This window comes from Culex pipiens, chromosome 2 (genome assembly GCF_016801865.2).
Source record: "Culex pipiens pallens isolate TS chromosome 2, TS_CPP_V2, whole genome shotgun sequence".
Taxonomy (NCBI): Eukaryota; Metazoa; Arthropoda; class Insecta; order Diptera; family Culicidae; genus Culex; species Culex pipiens.
This window is the reverse complement of record NC_068938.1, coordinates 207,270,752-207,286,927: the sequence shown is the minus strand read 5'-3', so window position 1 is coordinate 207,286,927 and position 16,176 is coordinate 207,270,752. Positions and strand designations below refer to the sequence as shown.

Here is a 16,176-nt window from a genome sequence, read left to right as displayed (position 1 = left end):
CTCAGCACTGGCTGAACCGATTTTGACCAAACCAGTTGCATTCGACTTGGTTTAGGGTCCCATACATCGCTATTGAATTGTTTGAAGTTTCGATAAGTAGTTCAAAAGTTATGTATAAAAATGTGTTTTCACATATATCCGGATCTCATTTATATGCATGTAAACGATGTCCGGATCCATCATCCGATACATCGTTGGTTAGGTAATTGAAAGACCTTTCCAACGAGTCCACAACATTGAAGATCTGGCAACCCTGTCTCGAGTTATGACCACTTAAGTGATATATTTGTACTTTTTTGATGCCGGATCTCACTTAAATGTATGTAAACGATGTCCGGATCCATCATCCGACCCATCGTTGGTTAGGCAATTGAAAGACCTTTCCAACGAGTCCACAACATTGAAGATCTGGCAACCCTGTATCGAGTTATTACCACTTAAGTTATATCTATGTACTTATTTTTCTGGATCAAAAAAAAAATAGTTGAAGTATGTGTCCAAACCGCTCATATTACCCATTGTTGGTAAAAAGTGAGGAAGGCACCAACCACATAGGTGGATTAAGTTAGTTTTATTAGTTTAATTTTAGGTATTTAAAAGATATTCCTATTTTTAAGATGACCCACAGTTAAATTTTGGAACATAAGAAAATAACAGAATTACTTAAACCAGCAAAAAAGTAGCCATCATCCTAAAAATACTTCTGCTAGTAGCTGATAAATTTGTAAAATGATTTTATTTTTGAGTTGGTTTCACCAGTTTTTAAAAATTATTTTCAGCTATCAATTTTTTGGTTGTAAAACTGATTTTTTAAGGAAAAGAAATTAATGGCTTCAAGAAAGTTTTCAAAATTTAAATTTTTGTTTTTATAATTCAATTAGACACATAAGCGAAAAAAATCCATAGATATAAAAAATCCCTTAATTCTCTCAACGTTTAACATTTAATGGAATTCAACTGTCTTTTTTCATGTCATTGTTAGTAAACATTTTGAGATTTTTTTAACCTCCAGAAGTCATTATATTTGTTATATTTAAAACATTGTACTCATTGCATTATGTTTTGAATAATTCATGATATCCGAACTTGGAAAAAAAGTATTTTGGAAAATGGTGATGGTGAATTGGCTCTATCTTTATGTTTTTATTTATTATTCTTCAAATCTGAGTAAATTAAAATATTCTCCGAATATCATTCAAATTGATCAAAAATTAAAACTTCTTTCAACGGTCTCATTGAGCTGCAATTTTTACTTTAAGGATTATATAATCAAAAATATTTTCTGACACCCAAATAAAAAAATACAAATTTAACATGTTTCAAACTTCGAACAAAATTTAAGTTTTCTTAAAAGTTATTGAATTAACTTTAAAACCACCACCCTGAAATTCTTCTAACAACCATCCATTTCTAGAACCTCAAATGAAAAACACAACTCGGTAGACCTTCTGTAACCAACGCCGACCAACTTCACCTAACCCAACCCCGAGCGAATCAACTGCGGAAAAGACAATCTCAGCGCTGGCCAGCTGTACCAAGGTACTGTTTCGATCCCCCAGCCTTAATTCACTTATGTTCTCCACCCACGGACTGCGACCAACTACTGCAATGTTCCATCCGGGAAGAGAGGATTCTTCTGCTGCAGTACCCAATTCCTAGAATTCTGGAAGCGATTCTGCTGCTCTGGGTTGGGTATAAATGATTAATGATCACATATTATTCTTTAATTACTCACTTTTGTTCTAGGAATGACGACAACGCTTGGGTTAAATTACAGGCTGTGTGCTGTCCGTGTCCATATCTGCAGTGGTGATGCTGGAAGAAATGTTCTACTTGAATGGGAGAGAGAGAGAGAGAATGTGTGTGCGTGTTGAAGAGCGGGTGGGCATCGTTTTTCCGGACGACGGATCTTGAGGCCTGACATTTTGAGCACGTACAGGCTGTAAATGACAGGAACAATTCTGTGTGTGTGTTCAAGACAAGCGGACAGAGAAATTAGATGCTGCAAAGCCGGTTGGATAGTAATGACAAGTGATGCAGGTTTGCAACAAACTTTTTTTTTAATTATCTTCTTTTGAAATCAATAATTCTATTTTCTCAATTTTAAACAATTAAGCAATAAATAAGTTTGAGATTTCCTATCAGTTCTGAAAATCAACTTTATTTTATAAATCGTCATAGTTGTTCCAAACGCTCTTAATATTTGATGCCTCTGTGCTCTCTTGTACTAAGCTTGCTGGGATTACTATCTAGTTAGTAGAAGAGAGCACAGTGGCATCGATTTGGTGGTTGACCTGGAGACCTCTGAAGTCTAAACAACATTCCCAAAGTGGAATATTTTTCCACTTTGGGAATGTTGTATAGGCACTTTAGGCTTTCTTTCATAATTAGTTTTACAACATACACTTGCCGAAAAGATAACTTTATTTGTCATGACCAATATACATTTATACTGGCGGAACTTGAATGCATCTTCTTTGAGCCTCATCAAACTTTTGATCAACAGCACAAACCAAATCTTTGTAAACATATCTGTAGTTCATTAGGTAACACTGGTAGTACTGTGTTGGGTAGGCAGAGTTCACGAACAACCCATCTTTAGGACAGGTGAACACACATTTTCCAGCGGTCGGATTGAACGTAGCTCCCTGTCCACACGAGAAGACAAAGGTATCCGTCAGCTTGGCCGGAGTAACGGTTTTGTCGTACGCACAGTACACGTAGTACTGAGAATCAGCCGGTAACGTCTGGTACAGAGTATCCACGTTGTCCGCTTTGCAGCTGAACGTCGGACATGGTATGTTCGACAACGCACAAGCTCCAGCCTTGCTGCTGAATCGATACCCGGTGGGACAATCGTAGTTCTCCGGTACGGCACCTGGCCCACTGCAGTAGTGATATATCTGGCAGGAGTACGGATTTGGATAGAATCCGACTCCAGTGCACTTGAAGTTGGCGTTACCAGCGGCACATTCCGCAATAGAAGCATCCGGAGTTTTCTGGCAAACGGCTCCGGCCACACTCGTTGACATGCTGCAGTGCGGGGTAGCTGCCGGACATTCCGCTCTTGGGTTCGTATCTTCCAAGGCGGGGTCCGAAGTTGTACAGATTTTTATCGAGTCACATCCGGTACAGGCCGCCTGACGCGTTCCGTCGCAGGCTTTCTCCAGAAATGGATCCGTGAAGGCGGCACGCAGCATGCCTTGAACTATTTCCTGATCGGCTACTGCTGCCAGGGAATTTGCCTACCCGGATTGTTGAACATCAGTTAAAAAATTAACCCGAAATAATTTCTCTTTTTGGACTTACCCGAGCGGCAACGAATAGAACCACGAACGACAGTACTGTTGACGTTTTCATGGTCGAGTATGAACTTGATGTTCTTTTCGAAATTTTGGTTCCTTTTATACGCTGCTAGCTTAAACCGGGATAACGGTTTGGAAAGAAATGACGACAGGGATTAGCGAAAAAACATAAAAAATAGCAACAGGAATGATCAATCTCTCATTTGCCGTCATAGGAAGATCATAACAAGATTGTAAAGTTTTTTATGCTAGTCATGCCTATTTATCATGCTAAACCAATTTTAGATGGAGAGGTGTCATCCGATGCCGTTTGTGGCGTCATAAGTTGCTTTCGAAAATTAAATGTTATGATGATCAATTCAAAACAAATAAAAGTCGTTGTAAAACTATTGTGGCCTGGAAGCAAAGTTGATCAGAGACAGCAGATGTAACACTAAGCGGATGCTTAATAATAATTTGAGAATTTTAGTAAAGAAGGCGCAAAAAGACAAAATAAGAAAAAAAAACATTTCAAATTCCAAGCTCGAAAAATTAAAAAAAAAAGTTTACAGAGGAGCAATTCTCTCAGAATTCGGCCATTCGATTTTTTTTATATTTTTCAATCTGGCTGAAACTTTTTTGGTGCCTTTAGTATGCCCAAAGAAGCCATTTTGCATCATTTGTTTTTCCATATAATTTTCCATACAAATTTGGCAGCTTGAATGGTGTATGAAAATTCAAAAAATCTGTATCTTTTGAAGGAATTTGTTGATCGAATTGGTATCTTCGGCAAAGTTGTAGGTATAGATATGGACTACACTGAAAAAAATGATACACGGTAAAAAAAATTTGGTGATTTTTCATTTAACTTTTTGTTGCTAAAACTTGATTTGCAAAAAAAAAAAACTATTTTTATTTTTATTTTATTTTTTCATATGTTTTAGAGGACATAAAATGCCAACTTTTCAGAAATTTCCAGGTTGTGCAAAAAATCTTTGACCGAGTTATGAATTTTTGAATCAATAATGATTTAAAAAAAAATCGGAATATTGGTTGCACAAAATTTTCAACTTCATTTTTCGATGTAAAATCAAATTTGCAATCAAAAAGTACTTAAGTGAAATTTTGACAAGGTGCTAACGGCATCAAATTAATGCCATTTTTAGGTAACTTTTTTGAAAATATTTGCAGTTTTTCATTTTTTGAAATTAGATTTAATATAACGCCCTCTCGAAATATTAGTCTTGATTTTATTTTTTTGAAAAAAATGTTTTCGAAAAGATCGGAAAATTTCACGAATGTTTCATATTTTGACACTGTAAATCGGACCATTAGTTGCTGTGATATCGATGTTAGAAAATGGTGGGTTGTTTGCGTGAGATTTGGAAAACATAAATTTTCCTGTTTTTAAACATTTGCACGCCCAAGTAACATTTTTTTCCAGTAGTTCTACAAGAGCTCTTCAAGATAGCTACAGCATAGCAGTTTGGACCGCGGTAGGATAAAATTCTCTTCAAAACTTCTTCAGGAGTTTGGAAGAGTACTTGAAGAGAGTTTTATCCTACCGCGGTCCAAACTGCTATGCTGTAGCTAGCTTATAGAGCTCTTGTAGAACTCCTGGGAAAAAATGTTACTTGGGCGGCAATATCTTAGCAACTGAGGGTCATGTCAACAAATTTCTAAAAGCAAAATGTCGAGAATTTTCTCAGCTTTTCAAAAATATTTTTTCAAGTGTGGGCAAACATGTGCACTGCCCCTGATCGCATAAATGTCCCATATGCATTTTCATCGATTTTGAGTTATATATGCAGTTTGGTTCAAAATCGCGAGCTCTTTCAGAAAAGGATATAACATCCAGTACTTTGTTCTAGAAATCAGGAGGAAATCCAGTTTTTTCGCGTAAACTTAACACGTAGCCTTATGTGTGGGACAAACTTCAAGTGCTTTTTTCTCAGCTTGCTGTTTTTGCATATGGGACATTTATGCGAACATGGGCAGTGCAGTTATTTAAAAAAATGAAAAACTGGACTATTTTCAAAAAAGTTACCTAAAAATGGCATTAACTTAAAAACATTGCACTTTTTAAAAATTTCACTTAAGTTGTTTTTGATTGCAAATTTAATATTAAATCAAAAAATGATGTTCAAAAATTTTAGCGACCTAAATTTAGATTTTTTGAAAAAAATCTGTGTTGATTCATTCCCATTCTCGAAATTTATGAAAAGTTGGCATTTGATGTCCTCTAAAACGTGTAAAAAAATTAAAAAATAAAAATAGTGTTTTTTTGCAAATCAAGTTCTAGAGACAAAAAGTGAAATTAAAAATCACCATTTTTTTTCAGTGTAGTTCATATCCATACCTACAACCTACAAATCGATCAAAAAATTCCTTCAAAAGATACAGATTTTTGAATTTTCATACATCATTTTTGTATGGAAAGCTGCCAAATTGGTATGGAAAATTATATGAACGAACTAATGATGCAAAATGGCTTCTTTGGGCATACCGAAGGCACCAAAAAAGTTTCCGCCGGATTAAAAAACACAAAAATTAAAATTAAAGAAAAAAGACAGATTCCGTAGAGAACTGCTCATTATACTGAGTATTCTATCACAATCCGAGCAATGACGTACCGCCCCTTTAATATATTTTTAAAAATAATGATTGTTAAAGCTTTGGGCTGGTATAAAGGGCATTTTGATACACTTGTTAATGTTATTTTTCAATATTTGTTTACCCCCTTCTCCTCCATTTTGGTTAGCGTTGAAAAAATAAATAAATAAAAAATGGTTGTCGTACAATGTAAAATTGATTTGTTTAAAAAAATGCTTGTGTTGATGTATACATAAATGTGTAGAAATAAAATATCAGTAGGTTTCAATCTATGATCTCAATGTCATTTGTTTATTGATTTAGTTGACTAAGAAAATTATTTTGGACAAAATAGCTCGAATTTTTATCCAAAAAGTTACAACAAATATTTTTTGATTTTGTTACATTTAAACAATGATTACTTTCTTATTGCATATTGTGCTATAACAAATTGATTTAATGTTAAATCGTTAAAAATCATATGAAACATAAAATAAACATAAAAGAGCAAGTTTGCATGAGCTAACCCATAAAACTCCGCACCATTCTACGAACTGCCAACCATCCAGAAACGATTAAACGCCAGAGTTGACACGACCCCCACCTCATTACTTATGCAACCGTCTATTTACATTTTACATATCAACATTACCGCACTCACATTTCACGCACTCATTAAGGACCCCCGGTTTGTGGCGTGTTGACGGTTTGTTTAGTACCTGGTACCGTTGGGTTAGGTGACTTTATAACTTTTTTAAATTGAAAAACCGACTTCCAACAAGAGTAAATTTCTTCAAACCAAAGTAACACCCCTCAACGGTAACTGTTTTTCACGGGAACCCTCGTTACGCGGTGAATTAACCTCACATGTCAACTGGACCTCTCCTACTTTGTACGGGCAAAGCCCCGGTAATGTGTGGGCAAGCGGGCAGGAGCTGGAAAATCCCTTCCGGTGTGGTGGCAGGAGGAGGACCTACTGCAGCAACACAAAGTTAGATTGAAATTAATTTGAATAAAACGGAACAACATTAAACTTTAATCGCTGGTGCCGGTAATGGTTCGCTAGACATTCAGCCATGGTGGAGAGCTAGATGGACTAGAACAAGCTCGCTAGAACTGGACGTTAGTGATGACAGTGATGAGCTGTGAATTGTTTTTCTAGGAAAAGCGTTGGAGATTTGCAGCTGTTGACAGTTATTTGAAATGGAATAGCAGTGTTACATTTATTATTTATTTAAACATGTTTAAATAAGTTTTTGTTGAGAAAGTGTTTAATTCAAAAATAAAACAAATTTTCATGGAAATCTAGAATCACTAAGCATAAACAAGTTTGCCTTCTAAACCAATGATGGCTTTGTTATTATTTAAAAATAATGTTACCAGACTGAAAATAAAATAATTTGAAAACATTGAATTTGAAAAGAATCCCCTTTCCATCACTCTCCCAGGTAGCACCAGTCGGCATACTAATTGATCCAATTAATTTCATCTTCAAGTACCTACTTCCCAGCGCAAAACCGAAAAAAAAAGTTTGCAAAACTCATCGCCATCGGCAGTTCCACTTGTCATTCCAAGAGTGCAACCAACCATCCAGGGCACCGCCTTGCTTAATTGGTTCTCCAAAAACAAAAATTTGCCCATTTGGCCTCTCCCCGGAATGAACCAAAAAAAAAGAAAGAAGTGTCTGTGTGCTATTAATTTCACACACTCCCGCCACCGCCGGTCGGAACTCTCCACCGTGTAAATGGGGAGTGTCCGCGCGGTTGAAAAATTCCCAGCGATTTATTAGGCACTGGCACAACAAACTTCAAAACCGGCCAGCCTGCCCCGAAACTGGCCGCCTGGCAGCGTTTTATGATCCGGAAGGGCCATGATCCAGCCAACGGGGCTGTTGTTAACGATCTGCTGAAAGAGACTGCACCGAGAGTGGTTGATGAGTGCCGAATTTGCATCTCGTTGATGGCGTTTTTTTTTTGTTGCCGACTCGCGCGAATCTGGTCCTGGATCGGAACCGAAAAGGCGAAAAGGTAATTGTGAAGAGATTTTTAATTGGTGGTAATTTGTTCGCAGAATTTGAAGTGAGAGGAACTTTTCTGCCGACAGTACGGGCGGTAGAATCAATCAACTCGTGGCGTGGTATTTTGGGCAGGTGCGGCTGTCAGAACATAAAGTAATTTTATAGATGGTTCAGAAATTTTAATTATGTATAACTAAAAAAATCAAAGGTCATTTGAAAATTTGATACAGCCTGAGGACCATGGTTAGTCTTTTAATTTATAAGTTATAACGCACCAATTTTTATAAACTGAGCCTCAAACTAATTTTGCACTAGGAAACCTTCCACCTCGGGATTCAAACTAGTGACATTTAGATAACTAATCAGAGTGACGGATCAAAATGTATCGACATTTTATTAAAATTGATGGAAAATTTTGGAATATTTTAATTTTCTGATTTCTTATATTTAAATGATGAAAACGTTAATCACAATCTTCATTAAAAGAATAATTAAAGTTTTGTTTAAGTTTTATAGATTGAAATAACGTGATTGCATAAAAAAAACAAAAATTTTTTACATTTTATCCGCAAGCGCAAGAATTTTTTTACTTCAATTAAATATGTCTCAAAAGTTATATAATTTTGTAAAACAATCATTGACTTTCTAGTTGACAATAATTGATTAATGATAATTAGGGCTAGTGATTTTTCACAGCAAAAAAAATCGAAATTTCGCGGCATGCCGATTACAAAACATTGGAATTTCCGGCAATTTTGCGGTACTCTGAAAACTGCTAAAAATAAACCTTAAAATGTGTTCTTTTAGCATGATTTTGAACAGAAAAGTGTCGAATAAGGTAGCAGTACATCAAGATAGAGAATAAAGCCCCCTTACAAAAAAATATTTATTTGAAAAATAAAGTTGCATTGTATAAGCTCTGCATTGCAAAACTTCTGCATACTTGGATTTTAGATTTGGCCGAATTGCCCTGCTGGCTGGATTTACATGTTACATTGGTTATGGCAAATTTTACAAAAATTCTGACAATTTGAATTTTGACTGAGATTTTAGAAATTTAAATCGTTAAAATATCTTCAAAACGAAGCACAACCTAGATGTCATATTCAACAAAAGTAGAATCAGTAAAATAAATGTAATCCAATTTTGTTCGTTTTCTTAAATTTCTGAAATAGATTATTTTGAGTATTTTATTTAAGTTTAGCAGAAACTTCATTCATAGCAGTTTTTCTTAAATTTGCATTACATAATACTTAGTTAACTTTTTTCCAACATGTTTTGTATTTTGAATAAAAACATTATTTATAATCAAAATATTCAATTGTTTTTCTCTTATTTCCTAACATTAAATGTTTATTGTTCATTATTACTTCAATGAATTTTACAAAGTTTAAAAAATAAATAAGCATGCTTTGTTGCGTTTAATTTTATTGCAGTGTTGATGTTCTTTTACATTTTTTTTTATTTTGTTGGATAATAATTGTTTGCTGGAAATGTATAATCAATGATCTACTTTAATTGAATATTCTTATGAATAATATCTTTAAAAAATAGTCCAAATTGTGACATGCATTTTTTTTAATTTGGAATTAACTTCTAAAATGCTTGTTTAAAAATAAAGCTTAAATGTACTGAGAAGCGATTTCTCATTGAATATTTCGAATTTCGAGGCATTTCACAGTATTTACCAATTTCACGACCAGGGGCAAATTTCACGGATTACGCGGCTACCGCGAAATCGTGAAAAATCACTAGCCCTAATGATAATAAAAGTATCAACACGTGTAGGGTAAAATTTTGAACAACTTGTAGAAGCAGTTTTATGAAAATATATTAAACAAAGCAAAATTTATATCGTCTAAGGCAAAATCATGGCAATGATGGAGGCCGTCACTTAATTTTTTTCAAAAATTCTTTATTGCAATTCGGTTTATAAAATACCTACTTTTCTTGCCACCCAATGGTGACGAAATGGCCTACTTATTGTAACCAAAAATTACAGTTTAGAAAAGTTCATTGTAGCACTTGTTCAACTTTTCACTTGTATCAAAAAGTAACACTTTCCGACACTGTTTTGGTATTTAAGTAGACCAAACACACAGACGCCAAACTAAAGAGGGAAACAAACGTTTCACTAAAAAATCAAATACAAAAGTGTGCTTGGAATTGCAAAAAAAAAATTGCATGCAACGCGTTTCGATTTTTTCAGGTAATTTTTTTTTTGCAACTTGTTTTATCCCTACTATTTAAATAACAATATATATATTTTGCAATCCAAATGGCAGTCATCCATGCTCATGCTCATGTAATTAATTAAATAACTATAACTTATTTCCAATAATTTGAGAAAAATGAATGTTTGATTTTAGAAAATCTCATCTTAAAAGAAAAGACATTGAAAATTTGTAAATTAAAAGTGTTTTTTTATATATAAACATTGTTGAACAAGAAGATTTTAAAATCTCAGATCTTTTCTCTAAACGAGTACTTTAATTAAACACAAAATTCATAAAAAAATATTCAAACATTGCATTTCATATTTAAATGCAAACACCAGCAGCACGCCATGCACGCAATCACCCAAGGATTTCCAAAGAGCACACCTCGAATGCATTAATTTTCCACCAATCTATTTCGGAAATGAATTATTTCGATTTATTTATAAAAATCACTACCCCCACACTAGGGTGCCCAGAAAAAATTACCCCTTGCTCCACAAGCGGAAAACGGTTTTTTGGGTTATTTAAACCATCTGTGTAAATTCTGAAAGAAATTGGATGAGATTAACCCATTGATACCCGAGCCTAAAGTTGGTGAAAAAAATATTTTTCATACAAAAATGACTTTTTTAAATCACTAATAACTTTTCAGGGTCGAGTTTCACAGCTTTGGGATGTTCTACAAAGTTGTAGAGCATTAAATTTTCAATGAGAATCTCACTTTTGGGAATATTTGGATGGAAGTAGCGCACCGTACAGACCAAACCGTAAGAAACTTGTGTTTTCCATACATTTTTTCGATTTTTCCCATACTAACTTCACCTCCGAGTATCAATGGGTAAATGATGACCGATTTTGCGCATATTCGGCCCAGAGTCCTAAAATAGGTTAAGAAACAATATTCAGCTTGTGGAGCGAGGTTTTGGAAAAAAGTCCCATATTCTGGGCACCCTACCCCACACACGCACACAATGAACTGAACGCTCTTCTTTTGCTCCAATTCCACCGGGGAGACTCAATGTGGAAAAATTGGTTCGATTCACTTGGCAAATTAATCGAATTTATGCTTTCCCCGGCGTTGCTTTCCCTTTCACCTGCTGCCCTGCTGTTCATCCCAGCCACGGTGATCTGCCCATTTTCATACCATTTTAGCACAATTTCGATTTGGTTTGTTGAGCACCAACCGTGATTAAAAATGCGGAGCTGTTTCAACTTTTTTTTTATTTTGGTTCCCGTGTTCCTCTTTTTAAAACCATAATAATTTATTCATCCAGAGGGATGTGCGATATGTACCCTGGTGTATAACTTGGGCTGATGAATATTCAAACTAGCTAGCGCCACAGTGGACACAGATCCCTTGGCTTCGGTTCTGTTTAGTATTCTCCCGTCATCGGTTGATGGATTCGCCCGGGAAGACCACCAGCACCGTGGTTTTACCGGAAATCGAACCTTGCCTAGGGAGGTGCTATCGATGTGGCGCCCCGGAACTGACAGCGTGTTTGAGACAATGGGATGTTTTGATTGAACCAACCATGAATTTCTGTAATTCTTTGTATTTTTTTTTTGTTATTTTTTGTCAATTTCTGTAAATTTCTGTAAATTTCTGTAAATTTCTGTAAATTTCTGTAAATTTCTGTAAATTTCTGTAAATTTCGGTAAATTTCTGTCAATTTCTGTCAATTTTCTGTCAATTTCTGTCAGTTTCTGTTGATTTTCAGTAATTTTTTGTCAATTTCTGTCAATTTCTGTCAATTTCTGTCAATTTCTGTCAATTTCTGCAAATTTCTGTCAATTTCTGTCAATTTCTGTTGTTCTGTTGTTCTGTTGCTCTGTTGTTCTGCTGTTCTGTTGTTCTGTTGATCTGCTGTTCTGTTGTTCTGTTGTTCTGTTGTTATGTTGTTCTGTTGTTCTGTTGTTCTGTTGTTCTGTTGTTCTGTTGTCCTGTTGTTCTGTTGTTCTGTTGTTCTGTTGTTCTGTTGTTCTGTTGTTCTGTTGTTCTGTTGTTCTGTTGTTCTGTTGTTCTGTTGTTCTGTTGTTCTGTTGTTCTGTTGTTCTGTTGTTCTGTTGTTCTGTTGTTCTGTTGTTCTGTTGTTCTTTTGTTCTGTTGTTCTGTTGTTCTGTTGTTCTGTTGTTCTGTTGTTCTGTTGTTCTGTTGTTCTGTTGTTCTGTTGTTCTGTTGTTCTGTTGTTCTGTTGTTCTGTTGTTCTGTTGTTCTGTTGTTCTGTTGTTCTGTTGTTCTGTTGTTCTGTTGTTCTGTTGTTCTGTTGTTCTGTTGTTCTGTTGTTCTGTTGTTCTGTTGTTCTGTTGTTCTGTTGTTCTGTTGTTCTGTTGTTCTGTTGTTCTGTTGTTCTGTTGTTCTGTTGTTCTGTTGTTCTGTTGTTCTGTTGTTCTGTTGTTCTGTTGTTCTGTTGTTCTGTTTTTCTGTTGCTGTTCTTACGTATTTTATCTGTTAAGATTTCACTTCTCAATTCAATTTCAATATCAAAAACGATTAAACAACTTTTTCTCTATTATTTATTCATTCAAATATCACGATCACTTTCACTTTTCCGTTCCGTCAAATTCATCCTCTGTTTAACTTTCTGATAATGAAGGAGACCCCACTGTTGACACGTTGAATCACTCACACCTCCGGGGTGGATCCCGCAGAACTCGCTCCGGTGGTGCTGCCGTGTGGCCACAACCCGGATAGAACTTTGGGGCGCCGTTGGCAGACAGTTTGGACATGATTTGAATATTTTAGCCGTTTGTCATGACCGGAGCAAAACTTTTTCCTTGCTGGAAGGAGCTGGATTCTGGAAGTTATTTTTTTCTTTTCAAGATCTGGCCACGTCTCGATGACGGGTTCCGGTGGAGTGTGTGTGGGGAGGTCCGGAAAATAAATTAAGTGTGCGGAACTGCCGGACTGAATGCTGCCAGGAAGTGATAATGCGACCGGACAGGTTGCTTTATTAAATTTTCCCCTACTTGGTACTCTCCTGGTGAGTTTGGTTGGGAGTTTCGAGAGGAAAAAAGTACAATACTGCAATGCATAATGATAAATGACACCGGCCAGATTGCAGAGTGGTGCCAAATTGCTCACTGCAGAAGTTATGATGAACGAGTTCTGGATGTTTTATTTGAATATATCAATCAATCATTTGATTAATGCTCAAATTATGAAAATAAAATCAATAAAAAACAGCTAAATTACGAAACAACCACCTAAAATACATTGTAAATACTTCACCTGCCAAACCCGAAATTACGTGCCAGTGCACACGTGTTGAAAGTTTGCCCCGAAAACAATCCGGTAATTTCACACCTCAACGAGGCGCTTGTTAAAGGTGCTAACCACACTAAATCACTCTAATGTATGCATTTTCAACCTGTACAGGGCCGTGTACAAGGGGGGGGTTTTAGGGGTTTAACCCCCCCCCCCTGGCAAATTAAGTTAGTTACACCCCATGCGCCCATCGGCCCGAAGGGCCGATTTTTTTTAGCTATGTTGCTAAAATGCCAAAGAGATTTTTTTTTTCAAATCGATATGAAAAGTTTGACTGGAGGCGCCCTAATGACTAAAACATTTTTATGAAAATTATGAAAATTTAACTGGATGCGCCCCTAAAACTTATTTTTTTTCAATACGAATATGCAATATAAAAATTTGACTGAAGGCGCCCCTACGACTTCAAAAAATCATGCAAATTCTCGATATGAAAAATTTGACTGGAGGTGCCCTAATGACTAAAACATTTTTATGAAAATTATGAAAATTTAACTGGAGGCGCCCCTAACACTTATTTTTTTCAATACGAATATGCAATATAAAAATTTGACTGAAGGCGCCCCTACGACTTTAAAAAATCATGCAAATTCTCGATATGAAAAATTTGACTGGAGGCGCCCTAACGATTAAAACATTTTTATGAAAATTATGAAAATTTAACTGGAGGCGCCCCTAAAACTTAATTTTTTTCAATACGAATATGCAATATAAAAATTTGACTGAAGGCGCCCCTACGACTTTAAAAAATCATGCAAATTCTCGATATGAAAAATTTGACTGGAGGTGCCCTAATGACTAAAACATTTTTATGAAAATTATGAAAATTTAACTGGAGGCGCCCCTAACACTTATTTTTTTTTCAATACGAATATGCAATATAAAAATTTGACTGGAGACGCCCCTACGACTTAAAAATATCATGCAAATTCTCGATATGAAAAATTGAAAGCAGGCACCCTTACGACTTAAAAAATCATACAAATTTTGTTATGAAAATTTGACTGGAGGCGCCCTTATGACTTAAAAAATCCAGCAAATTCTCGATACGAAAAATTTGACTGGAGCGCCCCTATGATTGAAACATTTTCATGAAAATTTAACTGGAGGCGCCCCTAAGACCTAATTTTTTTTTCAATACGAATATGCAATATAAAAAATTGACTGGAAGCGCCCCTACGACTTAAAAAAATCATGCAAATTCTCGATATGGAAAATTAAATAGAGGCGCCCCTACGACTTTAAAAACATCATACAAATTTTGTTATGAAAATTTGACTGAAGGCGCCCTTATGACTTAAACAATCATGCAAATTCTCGATATGAAAAAATTGACTGGAGGCGCCCCTATGACTAAAACATTTTTATGAAAATTATGAAAATTTAACTGGAGGTGCCCCTAAGACTTAATTTTTTTCAATACGAATATGCAATATAAAAATTTTACTGGAGGCGCCTCTACGTCTTAAAAAAATCATGCAAATTCTCAATACGAAAAATTAAATAGAGGCGCCCCTACGACTTTAAAAAATCATACAAATTTTGTTATGAAAATTTGACTGAAAGCATCCTTATGACTTAAAAAAAATCATGTAAATTACCGATATGAAAAATTTGACTGGAGGCGCCCCTATGACTAAAACATTTTTATGAAAATTATGAAAATTTAACTGGAGGCGCCCCTAAGACTTAATTTTTTTCAATACGAATATGCAATATAAAAATTTGACTGGAGGCGCCCCTACGTCTTAAAAAAAATCATGCTAATTCTCGAAATGAAATATTGAATGGAGGCGCCCCTACGACTTTAAAAAAATCATATTAATTTTATTATAAAAATTGACTGGAGGCGCCCTTATGACTTGAAAAAAACATGAAAATTCTCGATATAAAAAATTTGACTGGAGGCGTCCCTATGACTACCACATTTTTATGAAAGTTTAACTGGACGCGTCCCTTAGACTTAATTTTTTTCAATACGAATATGCAATATAAAAATTTTACTGGAGGCGCCTCTACGTCTTAAAAAAATCATGCAATTTCTCGAAATGAAATATTAAATGGAGGCGCCCCTACGACTTAAAAAAAAACATATTATTTTTTTTATAAAAATTGACTGGAGGCTCCCTTATGACTTGAAAAAACATGAAAATTCTTGATATAAAAAAATTGACTGGAGGCGCCCCTATGACTACCACATTTTTATGAAAATTTAACTGGACGCGCCCCTTAGACTTAATTATTTTCAATACGAATATGCAATATAAAAAATTGACTGGAGGCGCCCCTACGTCTTAAAAAAATCATGCTAATTCTCGAAATGAAATATTGAATGGAGGCGCCCCTACGACTTTAAAAAAATCATATTAATTTTATTATAAAAATTGACTGGAGGCGCCCTTATGACTTGAAAAAACATGAAAATTCTTGATATAAAAAAATTTACTGGAGGCGCCCCTATGACTACCACATTTTTATGAAAATTTAACTGGACGCGCCCCTTAGACCTAATTATTTTCAATACGAATATGCAATATAAAAATTTGACTGGAGGCGCCCCTACGTCTTAAAAAAAATCATGCTAATTCTCGAAATGAAATATTGAATGGAGGCGCCCCTACGACTTTAAAAAAATCATATTAATTTTATTATAATTGACTGGAGGCTAGGGTGGCTCGTCATGATCGATTTTACAGAACAGGCATTTTTCGGTCCCATTTGGGCCCTCAAACAACCCCCCAAAATTTGGGAGCGATTGGATTTGTCCCGGCTTTCCGCAAAGCGATTCAAATTTGTATG

General features: G+C 35.3%; 1 protein-coding gene across 1 annotated transcript; it reads right to left on the bottom strand.

The window, feature by feature from the left end:
• Positions 1 to 2,406: 2,406 nt before the first annotated feature.
• Positions 2,407 to 3,240, bottom strand: LOC120423234 (uncharacterized). Its single transcript, XM_039586943.2, has one exon. The coding sequence runs from the start codon at positions 3,198 to 3,200 to the stop codon at positions 2,448 to 2,450; it is 753 nt and encodes a 250-aa protein (XP_039442877.2). The 5' UTR covers positions 3,201 to 3,240; the 3' UTR covers positions 2,407 to 2,447.
• Between the last annotated feature and the right edge of the window lie 12,936 nt (positions 3,241 to 16,176).

Coding starts and splice junctions, on each gene's coding strand:
- LOC120423234 (XM_039586943.2), bottom strand. CDS start 3,200: ATGCTGCGTGCCGCCTTCACGGATCCATTTCTGGAGAAAGCCTGCGAC.